This window comes from Caretta caretta, chromosome 6 (assembly GCF_965140235.1).
Source record: "Caretta caretta isolate rCarCar2 chromosome 6, rCarCar1.hap1, whole genome shotgun sequence".
Lineage (NCBI taxonomy): Eukaryota > Metazoa > Chordata > Testudines > Cheloniidae > Caretta > Caretta caretta.
Window position 1 is genome coordinate 87,058,533 of NC_134211.1, and position 16,403 is coordinate 87,074,935.

At 40.1% G+C, this 16,403-nt stretch overlaps 1 protein-coding gene across 8 annotated transcripts in view; it reads left to right on the forward strand.

Moving 5' to 3' along the window:
• TTC6 (tetratricopeptide repeat domain 6) overlaps window positions 1–16,403 on the forward strand; it is a 133,603-nt gene that overhangs the window by 102,360 nt on the left and 14,840 nt on the right. For 5 of the 8 annotated variants that reach the window (XM_048854948.2, XM_048854943.2, XM_048854942.2 and 2 more), the window contains 5 exons: window positions 1,069–1,218; window positions 7,431–7,571; window positions 8,544–8,657; window positions 10,779–10,898; window positions 15,204–15,277. In XM_048854948.2, the coding sequence (XP_048710905.2) occupies window positions 1,069–1,218; window positions 7,431–7,571; window positions 8,544–8,657; window positions 10,779–10,898; window positions 15,204–15,277 (599 nt within the window). The remainder of the gene's footprint in view (window positions 1–1,068; window positions 1,219–7,430; window positions 7,572–8,543; window positions 8,658–10,778; window positions 10,899–15,203; window positions 15,278–16,403) is intronic. The other 3 variants (XM_048854946.2, XM_075129767.1, XM_048854947.2) reach the window with 3 other exon arrangements.

The window sequence follows — 16,403 nt, forward strand, 5'->3', positions numbered from 1 at the left end:
CCAGGAATGTATGCAGAGCTCCTGAGTCCCAGTTTGGTGCCCAATCCACTAGGCCAACCTTCCTTTCATATGAGTAAAGTTAAACAAATGTATAAGTGTTTACAGGACTGGATATTAGAGTGGTATATACTTAGGTAGGAACCCTATTTTTGAATAGAGCCTTGCATGCTTCAAGCATTATTTCAACAATAACAATATAAACATTAATAATTTCTTTAGTCACAGAAGACCAGTGAATAATATCTACAGTATATTCAAAGTAATTTTATATGACTAAAATTTGAAATGTCACCTGGAATAGGAACTTCCCTCATAGTAACTGTTCTATTTTGAATAGAGAAGCATGTAATATTTGAGCTGAATGGTCCTTGTCTTCTGTTTTGTGGTTTACCTCCAAAATGGATTGTTAGCCCAGGTTATCTCTAAATCTTCAGATCATAGCAACTTTAAATTCCCTGGCTGACTTGATGTTTAGTTGTGAGGACAAGAGCTTGTCTCTGTATTACAGTGTTGGGAGACTCACCAAACATAGTAGTATCACAACATTATTTTTATAACCCTGTTAGCCTCCTTTTCCAAGACAGTTATAAATGATAGTCAAGAGTGGCTGAAATACCTGATGTGGCATACCCTGACCACTAGGAATGGGTTACTTTCCCTTTAGAATATGTGGCTGCCACCACATTAGCAGATCCCTGAAAAATCTGTGTTTTTGTATGAATAAAAAAAATCTGCAGAAGGACCTTAAAGAAATCACATTTTAGGTGTTCTCTAATGTAGCAAATAATTTTAGTATGTTAATCATTGATGGTCACAGGACCAAATTCTGCCCTTGGTTATACTAATGTAGTCCCACTGAAAAAAATGGACTAAGATAAGTATTAAATGAGGGCAGTATTTCACTTATTGTGTTTGTCTCATATGTTGTATTAAAATTTTTAAAAAGTAGGAGTAAAATAGTGAAAACACAAGAAAAAATACTACTGGGTTTTAAAAGTTGATATTCTGCCTATGATTGCAATTGTGCAAGTAGATTACATTAATTCAAACCATTATGTCATCTTTTAGGCCCTTGAAGCTTTTAGTCTTGCTGTCAAGATATACGCAAATTATTCTGATGCTTTTTATCAGAGAGGGCTGTGCAGAATGCAACTCAAACAAGCTAACTGCATCCAAGATTTCAATCGAGCACTTGCCATTAATCCAAAACATTTTCAGGTAATACTGAATTTATAATTCTGATGGTTTTCTTTTGGGTAGATTTTGAGAGCAGTTTTAAAGAATTCTGAAGTCAGGGCCAGTTAGGCAGGCAGAACTGCAGGGTCTCAATGCATGAATGAGATGGTGGTGTAGGAAGGAGGGGTTTAGATTATTAGAAACTGGGGTACCCTTTGGGAAAGGGGACCCTATGCAGGAAGACTGGGCTCCACTTAAACCAAAATGGAACCAGATTGCTGGCACATAAAATTAAAAAGGTCTTAGAGTGGTTTTTATACTAAGAACTGGGGGAAAGTCAACAGGTCTGGAGGAGCACGTGGTTCCAACAGAGACATTCCTTAGGGCAGTGGTTCTCAAAGCCAGTCTGCTGCTTGTTCAGGGAAAGCCCCTGGCAGGCCGGGCCAGTTTGTTTACCTGCCACGTCCACAGGTTTGGACAATTGCAGCTCCCACTGGCCATGGTTCGCTGCTCCAGGCCAATGGGGGCTGCGGGAAGTGGCGTGGGCCGAGGGATATGCAGGCCGCCCTTCCTGCAGCCCCCACTGGCCTGGAGCAGTGAACTGCGGCCAGTGGGAGCTGCAATCGGCCGAACCTGCGGACGAGGCAGGTAAACAAACCGGCCTGGCCTGCCAGAGGCTTTCCCTGAACAAGTGGCAGACGGGCCTTGAAGACCACCGCCTTTGGGGAGGATCTATTTATGGCGATTCTCTTTATCCTAGTAAGGAGGAGAGGATAAAATATGGGTAGTGTGATGGGGCAAGGCCAGATGGCTATGGAAAAGTAGTGGGAGAGAGATATATTAGCTCCAGGCTAAACAAATCCCTGGTACCAGGTTAAGTGAAATGGAAGCTGCTCCAGGTCAATTAAGACACCTGGGGCCAATTAAGAACTTTCCAGAAGGCAGGGAGAAGGCTAGGTTGATTGGGACACCTGAAGCCAATCAGGGGCTGGCTGAAACTAGTTAAAAGCTTCACAGTCAGTCAGGTGGGTGTGCATGTCAGGAGCTGTGGAAGGAAGTTGTGCTATTGGATGGAGAGGCTGAGTAGTACACACCATATCAGGCACAAGGAAGGAGGCCCTGAGGTAAGGGTGAAGTAGAGCTTGAGGAAGTAAGGGCTGCTGTGGGGGAAGTAGCCCAGGGAATTGTACATGTCATGTTTCTAAAAGGTCAGCTACCATAGCTGATACTATTAGGGTCCCTGGGCTGGAGCCTGGAGTAGAGGGTGGGCCTGTGCTCCCCCCCGCCTTGCCCCCTGATTAATCACTGAGACTGGGAGACAACAGAGACTGTGCAAGGAAGGATAACTTCTCCTCACCTCCCTCACTGGCTTATGATGAAAATGGTTCAGTAGACTGTGACCCTTGTCTCTAGAGAAAGAAGGGTTACGTGGAGGGTCACAGTGAGCCTCTGAGGCTAGCGAAATCCGCCAGGAAACACGGTACCCACGGAGGCAAGGACAGAGCTTTGTCACAGTAGGATCTGATGAAAAATAATAAAATGAAAGAGTCCAATTCAATTACATCACATAATGGCAGACAGCTAAAAAGTCACAATTTTTTAAAGTGCTTATATACAAATACTAGAATCTAAATACTAAGATAGGTGAACTTGAGTGCCTCATATTAAATGAGGATATTGATATAATAGGCATCACAAAAACTTGGTGGAATGAGGATAATCAAGGGGACACAGTAATACGAGGGTACAAAATATATTGGAAGGACAGAATAGGTTGTATGGCTGAGGGAATGGCACTATATGTGAAAGAAAGTGTAGAGTAAAATTAAGTAAAAATCTTAAATGAACCAAACTGTACCATAGTATCTCTATGGATAGTAATTCCATGCTTGAATAATAAGAATATAGCAGTAGGAATATACTACCAACCACCTGACCAGGATGGTGATAGTGATTGTGAAATGCTCAGGAAGCTTAGAGAAGCTATAAAAAATTAACTCAATAATAATGGGTGATTCAGCTATCCTCATATTGACTGGGTACATGTCACCTCAGGACGGGATGCAGAGATAAACTTTCTTGACACCTTAAATGACTGCTTCTTGGAGCAGCTAGTCCTGGAACCCACAAGAGGAGAGGCATTTCTTGATTTCGGTGGCACCTTTAAGACTAACAGATTTATTTGGGCATAAGCTTTCATGGGTAAAAAACCCACTTCTTCAGATGCATGGAGTGAAAATTACAGATGCCGGCATTATTATACATGAAGAGAAGTGAGTTACCTTACAAGTGGAGAACCAGTGTTGACACGGCCAATTCAATCAGGGTGGATGTAGTCCACTCTCAATAATTGATGAGGAGGTATCAATACCAAGAGAGAGAAAGTTGCTTTTGTAGTGAGCCAGCCACTCTCAGTCTCTATTCAAGCTCAAATTAATGGTGTTAAATTTGCAAATAAATTTTAGCTCTGCAGTTTCTCTTTGAAGTCTGTTTTTCAAGTTTTTTTGTTGAAGTATGGCTACTTTTAAATCTGTTATAGAATGTCCAGGGAGATTGAAGTGATCTCCTACTGGCTTTTGTATGTTACCATTCCTGATGTCTGATTTGTGTCCATTTATTCTTTTATGTAGAAACTGTCCAGTTTGGCCAATGTACAGAGGGGCATTGCTGGCACATGATGGCATATATCACATTTGTAGATGTGCAGGTGATTGAGTCCCTGATGTTGTGGCTCATGTGGTTGGGTCCTCTGCAAATTTAACACCATTAATTTGGGCTTGAATAGGGACTGGGAGTGGCTGGCACACTACAAAAGCAACTTTCCCTCTCTTGGTACTGACACCTCCTCATCAATTATTGGGAGTGGACTACATCCACCCTGATTGAATTGCCCTGTCAACACTGGTTCTCCACTTGTAAGGTAACTCCCTTCTCTTCATGTATAATAATGCTGGCATCTGTAATTTTCACTCCATGCATCTGAGGAAAGTGGGTTTTTTACCCACGAAAGCTTATGCCCAAATAAATCTGTTAGTCTTTAAGGTGCCACCAGACTCTTTGTTGTTTTTGTGGATACAGACTAACACGGCTACCCCCTAATTCTTGATTTAGTCCTCAGTGGAGCACAGGATCTGGTCCAAGAAGTGAATATAGCTGAACTGCTTGGTAATAGTGACCATAACATAATAAAATTTAACATCCCAGGGGGATCATCAAAGCAGTCCACCACGGTAGCATTTAATTTCAGAAAGGGGAACTACACAAAAATGAGGAAGTTAGTTAAACAGAAATTAAAAGGTACAGTGCCAAAAGTGACATCCATACAAGCTGCATGGAAATGTTTTTAAGACACCATAATAAAGATTCAATTTAAATCTATACCCCAAATTAAAAAACATAGTAAGAGGACCAAAAAAGTGTCACCATGGATAAACAACAAAGTAAAAGAAGCAGAGGCAAACAGGCATCCTTTAAAAAGTGGAAGTTAAATCCTATTGAGCAAAATAGAAAGAAGCATAAACTCTGGTAAGTGAAGTGTAAAAATATAATTAGGAAGGCCAAAAAAGAATTTGAAGATTGGCTCTTTTCAGCTTGGAAAAGAGATGACTAAGGGGGGATATGATAGAGGTCTATTAAATCGTGACTGGTGTGGAGAAAGTAAGGAGAGAAGTGTTATTTACTCCTTCTTATAACGCAAGAACTAGGGGTCACCAGATGAAATTCATAGGCAGCAGGTTTAAAACAAACAAAATGAAGTATTTCTTCACACAACACACAGTCAACTTGTGGAACTCTTTGCCAGAGGATGTTGTGAAGACCAACACTATAACAGGGTTCAAAAAAGAACTAGATAAATTCATGGAGGATACATCCATCAATGGCTATTAGCCAAGATGGGAAGGGATACAAAACCATGTTCTGAAGTGTCCCTAGCCTCTGTTTGCCAGAAGCTGGGAATGGGTGACAGGGAATGGATCACTTGAGGATTACTGTCTGTTCATTCCCTCTGAAGTACCTGGCATTGGCCACTGTCGGAAGACAGGCTACTGGGCTAGGTGGACCATTGATCTCAGACAGTGTGGCCATTCTTCTATTCTTATGAAGTTCTTCATATACTGGTATATGTGAAAGACACGGTATCAATCTCTTTTATGTATTTTCCTGACAGTTATGTCCTCCATGTGTTAATCACTCTTACTTATTTTTCTGCTGTGCTTCTAATGGAGAAATAATTAAGATTTGAGGATTATGTTTACTTTTCTGTCTATACACCAGCAGCATAATTTCCATAAGAATATGTAGTGCTCTCAGTATGTTTTAGTTAACTATTTGAAGCAAAGTAGAAGAGGGAGTTCACACATTATGTTTTGTTGTGTTGCACAAAACAGTTATTGTTTTGTTGCAATAGGGTGATGGATATTAAAAAATCTGGAGCACATTTTCCATCAGGTTATAACTGATGTTCCCAATGGAGGTGCAAGAACATGAGTAACAAACTCAGGGCAAACTGTTAAAAAACCAGGACACAAACCACAAATTGTAATTCTAAACTTAGATTTCACCAACCAACTGCACCAAGTGCAAACTCCTCAGGCATATTAATAGCCTTAAACGAAGTCACAGACAGTCTCCTTGGGTCCTCTGGTCTCTCCTGTCACTCAGCTAAGCATATCTCTGTCATACATGGCTCTTAAAACCAAGAATCACAGCAATGTTGAGGTAACTCCTTGTGCCAAAGAACCAGTCACTTACCCCAGATCATTTGTGCCTTAGATCTCGCACAAAGGACAAAGCTTGTAGCCAATCCTTTAATAAATTATATGTAGAGTTATTAAATAGGAAAAGGTAACTAGAGTGTTGTTTACAAGATTAAAGCAAGCGAATATAGACACACAAATGAATTACAGTCTTGGTAAGGTAATAGAGGCTCTTCTAATCAGCAAGCTCTTTTTGTCATTTACGGTTAATTCATGCTAAGCAACTGATGATCTCTTGCTTATACCTAGAAAACTCATTGTCTCTCAGAGTCCCAGCAACATAGAGATCCTTAGTTCCTTTTGCTTGTGGTTTTGATCGCTGTCCTGCCATATGCTCTCAGCTGCAAAACTCAGCTGATGGGAGGAGTTCACTTGCATGACTCATCTTCACGGGGAGGAGAACAGAACAACAATAAGTCTTTAGTACTTTTGTTGACAGTTCCTCAATCCAGATATAGGGAGTGTCCAGTTGTAAGTGCCAACCATAGCCTGTCTGGTGTCGATCGGACTCCTCTTTTGGGAGGGGCATAATGATTTATGTAGAAGAGCAGCTCTTCACACTAATGTCCCTCTCCTGTATGTCCCTGTATGTAATTAATTCCCTCTTCCCCAATACCTGTTCCAGCCTACAGGTCTTCATTTTAGCTTTCTCCTCCCAATTCTTTTTGCTACCTAGAGACACCTCAGTTCCCATACCTCACCTCCAAGGGACTACAGAATTTTTCTTGTTGAATCACCATTCCAGTCCTTGAAGCCCATCTCAATAGGTATCAGGAAGTGGCAGGAATAGCGGTGAAAGTGGAGCTGACCCATCAACTGTATGGTGATTCATACAGTCACAGAGGCTCCCACTACACTCACTCAAATAGTACATTACAATATGGAATACAGATATTACAAGGAAGATCAATGCATGCAGCAATTCATAAGCATTCGACAGAGTCCAAACACTAAGCACTTTCTTATATTTATCACATTAATATTAACGCACAAGTGAGCCAGAGAGGTTCCAGCTATTTATCTGTCAGTGTTCATTTGAGACATGGGGACCTTGGCATGAGCTGGTGTCTGATCTGCCAGAGTCACAATAGCAATTTCTAAATGGTAATTTTTGTTATTAAACAGCTTAGTAGTTTCCCTTTAAGGGATGACTTGGATATCATGAGTATTGTTTTGTTAAAGTCTGTTTTATCTGTGTCGTTTTTGTTTTTGTTTTTTCTTTTTGCTTTCCAAAGATCATTTTCCTGCATTAGATTTTTGTTATATCTAATGGAATATAAGTTATTTCTTGTTTCAATATTCATGTTGTTTTCCATTATTATAACCAAGGTACCCAGTGTTCATTTAATTTCCTTGGTTTTATGACCGCGAGACTTAGAAGTTTTAAGTTCTTTATGAAAAAAGTCATTTATTACCTTTACTCAGTGGTTGTCCAAAGTATTATCAAAGTTTTTTTAGTACTTGTACTGCAGCATGTTTCTGTCTTCATCTATAAAGGCATATTTAAGTCGTGCTGCTTACTATGGTAGCAAGGGAAGATACTCCAAGGCAATTATGAATTGTAACGAGGCTATCAAAATTCATCCTGACAGTGTGAGAGCCTATCTCTACAGAGGAACTTTGAAATATCACAATAAGGTAGAGACGTATTTTATCTTTTGGATGAAGTACATGAAATATTTTTGTTAGTCACCTGTAGAAAGAGATAAAAGCGGGGGACCAATGCTACCCAGGCTTGTGGGGAATTCCACCGATATAGCATACTTCTAGTTTCCCCAGTGCCTTGGAAGCCACTTTGTGGGGGGCTCTGTGGTTCTCGAGAGGGTGCAGTGGGGTGGGTTGGCTAAGCTAGCTAGATTTATCTCTATTTTACCTCTCCAGGACCCATGGAGGAAGCTCCCATAAGTGAATTTGGCCACAAGAGCAACTGCAGCTCCGTAATAAACTACCATCCATGTTAGGAGATGATACAAAGTGATCATGAAAGGGTCAAAGAGAGGGTAAAGAATAATATAGCTAGATAACATTAATGATTGACTAAGTAATAAAACCATGACAATGACAAAAATATAAAATAATAAGCCTCAATTATGCAGTCCTGGTCCAGTCAAAATCCCGTAGAAATCCTACCTAAGGGAAAAAGAAAAGGAGTACTTGTGGCACCTTAGAGACTAACCAATTTATTTGAGCATGAGCTTTCGTGAGCTACAGCTCACTTCATCAGATGTATACCGTGGAAACTGCAGCAGACTTTATATCTGTCTTTTATAACAGTCTGCTGCAGTTTCCACGGTATACATCTGATGAAGTGAGCTGTAGCTCACGAAAGCTCATGCTCAAATAAATTGGTTAGTCTCTAAGGTGCCACAAGTACTCCTTTTCTTTTTGCGAATACAGACTAACACGGCTGTTCCTCTGATACCTAAGGGAAGACTACAATAACTGGCCCATATTGTCAAACTGATATGAGAGAATGCCTTCCAGTACTGATGAAGAGACAAGAAATGTAAAACTGTATGGTCAAATTTTACACTGTTGTGTTCTTTAGGACAGAACATATGATGCTGTGAATTATACAGTGGTTTTATACGCAATGTTTTTTCTGTGCAGACATACAAAAATGCCATTGAAGACCTAACCAAAACTATTGACTTGGACAAAATCTGCATTTTGGCATATTGCAACAGAGCAATCTGTTATCACCAAATAAAGGACTTTAGAAAGGTATTATATCCTTTTATTCAAGAGCACTTGATTATGCAATTATTCAGAAATGCTAATAAACTGTTTCTGAACATTAGTAGCAAGCTTTCCTTTTTGCATCAACAATCCTTTACAACTGCATTGCTGTCAGTTGAAGATCTAAGTACCTGTTTTGTGGGTATAATCAGGTACTTGGATGTATACATGACAATACATTTATACAGTGAAGGCCAGGTTGAAAATCTGGCCTTTATATCACTAACATTTGCAGTGATTATTTCAGGATGTAGTGTTGTTCAGACATATGCATTTCTGCTGCAATATGTGTATCTCACACACATGCACGCCCACCCACCCACCAAAATCTTGCAGGGGAGTTCAGAAAGGGGAAGGAAAGAAGGGGAGCATAGAAGCAGAACAGGGCAAGATTAAGGCAGTAATGGGTATTGTAAAAATTTGAGCCCATCTCTATCTTGTGGGGTTGATCTGGTCCCCTGTGGCCTTGTCCATACCCACTGCTCAAAGGAGCAGGATTGGGACAGAAGCTCCACAAAGCCCACTTCATTTGGGAAAAAGACACATGGGATCGCCACAGAGGTGGGGTTGGGACTTCATCACCATAGAGGTGGGACTTGGGTGTCAACAGCCCCACAGAGCCTTTTGCTTGATTACTTCCTCCCTGCAGATCTTTTTGCTCCAGAGGGAACTGTTACCCCATATAGCTTCTAAAGGTGCAAAAATCCTTAGTACCCTGAGCTCCCTGCAATACTTATTTTGCCTCTTAAGGCTTCCCCAACACCTGTTCCAGCCTACAGGTCTTCATTCTAGCCTTCTCCTCCCAATTCTTTTTGCTACCCAGCGACACTTCAGTTCCCATCCCTCACCTCCAAGGGACTACAGAATTTTTCTTGTTGAATCACCATTCCAGTCCTTGAAGCCCATCCCAATAGGCGTCAGGAAGTGGCAGGAATAGTGGTGAGAGTGGAGCTGACCCATCAACTCATGTAGACTCTCAGGAGTTAGGGATGGAAAAGACCTTTTAGATTAATCCAATGTTTGCTTAGTCTAGTTTTAAATATCGCTAGCAGTAGGACTTCCCCTGGGAGACTATTGTGTCTGTGCCACTAGCATTTCTAGTGTAGATAAATCCTAAAGTACTACTTCTCATTTACACTATGGCCTCTTTACACCAATATGGCAGTGTAGAGAGGTCTTAGTGCAACCCACACACCTTCTGGGTGTGGTGTTCTGTCCCATCTTGTGGCACCCAGACCACTTAGAGATTAATGAGTCTGCTACAGCCTTAGCTAAGAGCCATGTGGCTTTTAGCTCATGTCGTAGAGGCTCATGCATTTAGCTCCCCAGGTCCCAGGTTCATTCCTGCCCTTCAACAAGCGGGGTCTGCCTAATACTATCAGGAAGCCTTTCATGATATGAAGGCCTAAACTGTTCTAATTATCCCACATTAGTTATCACTTGACTTAAGGCATATACTTTATTTTCCATTTTAGGGTTGGTGAGATACTGTCCAACTTTGATAAGTTTGTGAATTGATACCTGCATTTCCATTCCACTTATTCATGCCATTGTGCTCTCTACTGAGATTTAGTTAATAAAACTAAACTAATAAGACTTTCCAGTATAGTCTTAAATTAGGTTTTGAGACATTTAATTTTCAGAAGTTTCTTAACTTTATATTAAAAATGCTTGATGCATCTAAAGTGAAGTTAAAAAAATTAAGTTTAAACACAAATATGGGAAACAGCAAATTAGATACAGAAAAAATAGCAGTTTTGTCTCTAAACATAAATCGTTTGTAGCCTCAGTGCAGACTTAGTCTCTTTGCTATTGTGTTCTGCAGACAGGGGTATATATAAGTACAGAAAGGAATAGGCAACACTGTGAGAAGAAAATAACTGCTGTATTGTGTTCCTCTTTATCATTTAGGCCCTAGTCCTGCAAACATTTAAGCATGTGCTTAACTTTTAGCATCTGAGTAGTCACACTGAAATCAGTAGGACTACTCAGGTACTTAAAATAAGACATAAGTGTTTGCAGGATTGGAGCTTTAGATTGTAAACTTAAGTATCATTGTATGCTTCTCTGTAAAATTAAATATTTTTAATTTTTTTTTTTTTTTAGGCTTTGAAAGACTATGGAATTCTTCTTCTTCTTGAATCGACTAAGGAAATTGTCTTGACAGTGTTAATTAACCGTGCACTACTCTATGTGGAACTGGAAGACTACTCTAATGCATTAGAGGTATAAGATTCTCTTTATATACAAAATTTCATGTTTATTTTATGACACATATCGCTGACTTGAAGAATAATGTGCAAATTTAGGGCAGGTCTACACTACAAAGTTAGGTCGGCTTAACTATATTGCTCAGGGCTGTGAAAAATTTCACGCCCTGTGCAATGTAATTAAGCCAGCCTAAATCCTGGTGTAGACACTTCTAGGTTGACAGAAGAATTCCTTCATCAATCTAGCTGCCATCTCTTGAAGAGGTGGATTTACTGCAGTGATGGAAGAACCCTTTCTGTCACTGTAGTTCAGTGTTACGTTAGCATGGGCATAAATGACAGTTACACTCTTTTTGCTGCACCTTTACACCGCCAGAGTGGTGTAAAATGGCCACAGTGTAAACAACAAACAGAACCAAAATATGCAAGTTGTATATTAAGTTAAAAAGTGAAGGCCTGCCTCCACTGCCTTGCACCGTGAATAGTCATTTTCTGTTTTTGCAAGGTGAGTGTAAGCCAATGCCACAGGTGTAAGTGAATGGAGGATTCTGATTTGGTTTTGTTTTACATTCTCTTTGCAGAAGGTGAAATGATCACTCAAGGTTAAAGTTACAGGAGACTCAGGCCTTGAGTTTTTTTTTTTCTTCAGGTTTTCAGAAAAAGGATTGCAGTCTTGTCATTGATCCATAATCCAGACTCCCCTCTTATTCATTGGGCGTTCTGCCTGCAAAACAATAGCAGGACTGAGGTTTAAACATATTAAATAGTCTCATAGATACCATTTTTCATTCTTAAAGTATAATTTCTCAAAAGCCTTCAATTGTTATGACTTAGAAGGAATACTTTTCTCAGTATTATTTGTGTTTTTATTTTGGATGGGTAACTTTAGGCTTTGAATTTTTTGTTCATGTGACAGGAATGATTTCAGCATGGGCACGCTACAAAATTGGGTAGTTTATTTGTTTCAAAGATAGATATTCTATGTAGATGCAAGAATGAAGATGGATACCTTTGTGATGACCCAGAAATGTCCCACTAGAAATGCACAGGAAAAAGTCCTTCACACTTTGTAGACCTTGGATAGAAATAGCTGAAACAGAACAATTACTATATAGGTCTCTGTCTTATGCTACTAAATGTAATTCATCAAAGAGGCTCAACGGAGAGACTCAGATGGTATATATTTTGATGTGTAGGGGCTCCTAAAAGGAGAATAGGGACTCATAGTAATGCGGTAGAAGCAACATGATCAGGAAAAAGTGTTAATTCCTGAATGAATTTTAGAGAAGAGTGATTTACAAAATGAGAGTTGAACATTAGAGACTCAAAATCCTAATGCATCCCATGTAGCTAAATATTTTCACAAGATTATGTTTTTCCTACATGTAATTTAGAGAATCTGGTGTACAAATCAGTTTTGTTAGTGTGCTGCTGGGGGGAGCTTTCAGAGAGCCCACATGTACTATGCCTGTTGTGTCAGGAGGTAGTCTTTTAGGGCTCAATCCTGGAAGATGTTTTCTGCCATGATCTAGCAAGAGAGCCGAGGTGGAAGAGGTAATATCTTTTGTTGGAGCAACTTCTGTTGGTGAAAGTGAAAGAGAAGCTTTCGAGCTACACAAATCTTTTCTTCAGGTCTGGGAAAGGTACTCAGAATGTCATAACTACACACATTGTGAACAGATTGTTTATCATAAGTAGTTAAAACTTATAAGAGACCAATCAAGGTGAAGTGGCCCATTAAAACCTCTGCAGTTATAGGACAAAAAAGGGGGAGGGGAAGTTAGTAGGTTACAGATTATTGTAATAAGCTATAAATCCAGTGTCTGTATTAAGACCGGTTTCAGAGTAACAGCCGTGTTAGTCTGTATTCGCAAAAAGAAAAGGAGTACTTGTGGCACCTTAGAGACTAACCAATTTATTTGAGCATAAGCTTTCGTGAGCTACAGCTCACTTCATCAGATGCATACTGTGGAAACTGCAGAAGACATTATATACACAGAGAGGTATTGTTTCATGGTCTCTGTGTATATAATGTCTTCTGCAGTTTCCACAGTATGCATCTGATGAAGTGAGCTGTAGCTCACGAAAGCTTATGCTCAAATAAATTGGTTAGTCTCTAAGGTGCCACAAGTACTCCTTTTCTTTTTGTATTAAGACCATGATTTTTAGTGTTTAGCAAAGTTATGAATTTAAGCTCACAGGCCTATCTTTTGAAGGTATTGTGCAGGTTTCCTTTGAGGATGAGGACTTCTAGATCAGATATGGAGTGATGTGTAGGCAAGGTAGGGGAGTGGTTTGAAGGCCAGAAGAGGGGGGTTCAGGAAAGATTTATTTTAGGATGTGGTCTCCATAGAGTATGGGTTGTAATTGCTTAATGATACCCTACATGGGTTCTGGTGTGGGCTTGTACGTGACAACTAGGGGCGTGTGGTTGGAGGTTTTTGTTTGTTTGTTGTTGGTTTTTTTTTTTTTTTTTTTTCCCTGTATTGAGGCAGGTTCTCTTGGGGTATTTGAGTGGCCTGTTCCATGATGCAATCTACTTCTCTGGTGGAGTGTCCTTGTTCGGTGAAGGAAGTTTTAAATGTATTAAGGTGTGTATCCCAGACGCTTTTCTTGGAGCACAATCTGTGGTATGTCAGTGCCTGGCTGTAGATAACAGGTCTTTCAGTGTGTTTGGAGTGGTTACTGGATCTGTGAAGGTAAGTGTGGTGATCCAGCAATGCAGTTAAGCACTTGCGCAAAATTAGCAATGTGAGCAGTGCCATTGACTTCATTAGAACTATTTGTGTGCTTACAGCTAAACACGTTTAAGTGCTTGGGTAGTTTGGGCCAGAACGTCCAGCCCTGTTTAGAGTGGGCCTTTATTTTACAATATTTTAGTTACACAAGTAAAATAAAATTGTCACTACAAAAGAGAGGTTTGTACTAACATAGTAGCACATTTCTGTACATATGTGTATATCTCATTACAATGTCAGAACAATGTGATGATAGTCTCTTGAATACGAAATCTCTATAGATAGTGAGATATTTATTTTTTCCATTTGAAGAGCTAGAAAATACCCTCTAAACCAGGGGTGGCCAACCTGTGGCTCCGGAGCCACATGTGGCTCTTCAGAAGTTAATACGCGGCTTCTTGTATCGGCAGTGATTCTGGGGCTGGACCTACAGGTGCCAACTTTCCAATGGCCTAGGGGGTGCTCCCTGCTCAACCTCTGGCTCTGCCACAGGCCCTGCCCCCACTCCACCTCTTCCTGCCCCCTCCCCTGAGCCTGTAGTGCCCTCGCTCCTCCCCCTCCCTCCCCAGAGGCCCCTGCATGCCACGAAACAGCTGATCAGGAGGTGTGGGGAGGGAGGGGGAGCAGCTGATCGGCGGGGCTGCCAGTGGCAAGGAAGCGCTGGGAGCAGGGCGGGGAGGAACTGATGCGGGGGAGGGGGGCGGGGGATGATGACATATTACTGTGGCTCTTTGGCAACGTACATTGGTAAATTCTGGCTCCTTCTCAGGCTCAGGCTGGCCACCCCAGTCTAAACTATTTTTCCATTGAGTGCATCAGTACAAGTGCTGTTTCAAAGCCAAACTGTTCCTGTAATTATATGTTGATGGGAGGTGCTGTAGACTGTATAAAGGCTACTTTCCCTTGCAAGGACTTAATCTACTTCCTTATTATAACGTTAAAAGGTGTTTTCTCCATATCAGAAACATCCAAACAGTGTTTTCCTTTTAAATCTTATATATCAAAAGCACACAGAGAAAGTATTCCAAATTTTAGTTAAAAGAAGAGTTAGAAATCCCTAAACTAGTGATTTATAATGGAAATATTGACACATCTTTAATTGGAATATTATGAACAGGAAACTCTAACCAAAGAATCACTCAGTTCAATCCTATCATTTATTTTTAAACTACTTGAGTTTACTTGTTTATAAATACTGTAGCAGAAGCGAATGAAAAAATGTTTTTATTACTGATTTTTTTAACGAGATTGTGTATCAGAAAATAATATACCCTTAATATGTATGTTTAATTGCAATTATATAGGTGTTTCTATAAAAAATACTGGAAGTAATATTGCATCCAGCTCTGTAGGAAATACCTGGATGTCAAATATATTGTCTGACTAGAAAAACTCTGTTCCCCCAAGAACCTGAGCATTAATTATGGAATGGAAAACAGTGCATTAACTCTCCAATTCTACTGAAAACATACTGTGTTCTTGTTTAGGTTTCATCCCCTTGTTGATCTAAATTTGATTTGCTAAGGCCATGTTATTGAAGCAAAACAATACAAACATATATAATTGAGTATCTTTTTTTTCAGGACTTTAAAGAGGCTTCATTGTGTAATCCAAGTAATAGTGAGATCTATCAAGCTATTGGAATCTGCTACCACAGGTATGATATGTGGTTCGGTATGGCATAGGGTAGGAGAAGAGAAATAGAGGGGGAGCTGGATGATGTTCCAATGTATCTTTTAATAACTGTCCGAGTGAGGACTGGATAAGAGAAGAGGAAGAAGGGAAAGAAAAAAGAGAGATGAGTAGGTATTTGTCAGATTTGCCATTGATGTCCCAGTCTCACATGGGATCATTCATTACCTAGCAATAAGATGTTTATAGCAGCAGAGCGGGGGGGAAAAGGTACAAGAGAAAAAGTAAAGCTAAGAGAACCAAGAGGGATGAAATAGAATGAAAGGTGGTGAGGAGGTAGAACAGACCCAGTAATGCCTGTAATTATGGCACCATGTTAGTGTCTCCATAATTTTAGTAGTGACACAATTTCCATTTTAAATCTATGCGCCTTCCTTTTTACAAAATCACCTCTGACTTTTTAACTTGAAATTTTTCATGTTTAGTCTCAGCTAGCAGAGATATATTCTGAAAACTTCAAGTAAACCTATTAATCATTTTAAAAGTATATAATTTAGAGGCATTAGAGTATACACTTAAGTTATTCTATTTTATCATAGTGATAATCAGTAAGAATGGGAAGTCTCTACTTTTTAATGTGGAAAGGGTAGGTTATAGTATGATGTTGGTTGAACGATCTATTAATTTACTCTTATCTATTCTAGGGTTTTCTCTAGCACGTATCACTGTATTATATAAGTGCTGCTTAGGCACTCTTTTGGTGGGCATATTTAAGATCTATCATCATGAGTCTTGCCTGGCTATGGCTGATTTGTGTTGCTCTGGTGATATAACTGGCTCCTTGATTCTCCTTGTATCAGGGGAGTTCTGGGAGAGCATAGAGCTGACACAGTGGCACTGTGTTTTCTGGTGTACCCAGGTGCAGTGGGTGTGACTGGGATGTTCCTATGACTAAGAGATCCTCAGCTTCTAAAAGAGCTTCTCAGGGCCCATTATCAGCTAACGCAAATTAGAAGCTGTTCTAAATTGCATCTTGGTGCTGGTCCTATAACTCCAGAATCAGGGAGTCCCCCTCCCTTGAGCTTACGTGAGTGCTAAAAGGGCCAACTCGGAGATTGGCACTATGGTTTTAATACAGTTTTTTATAATTT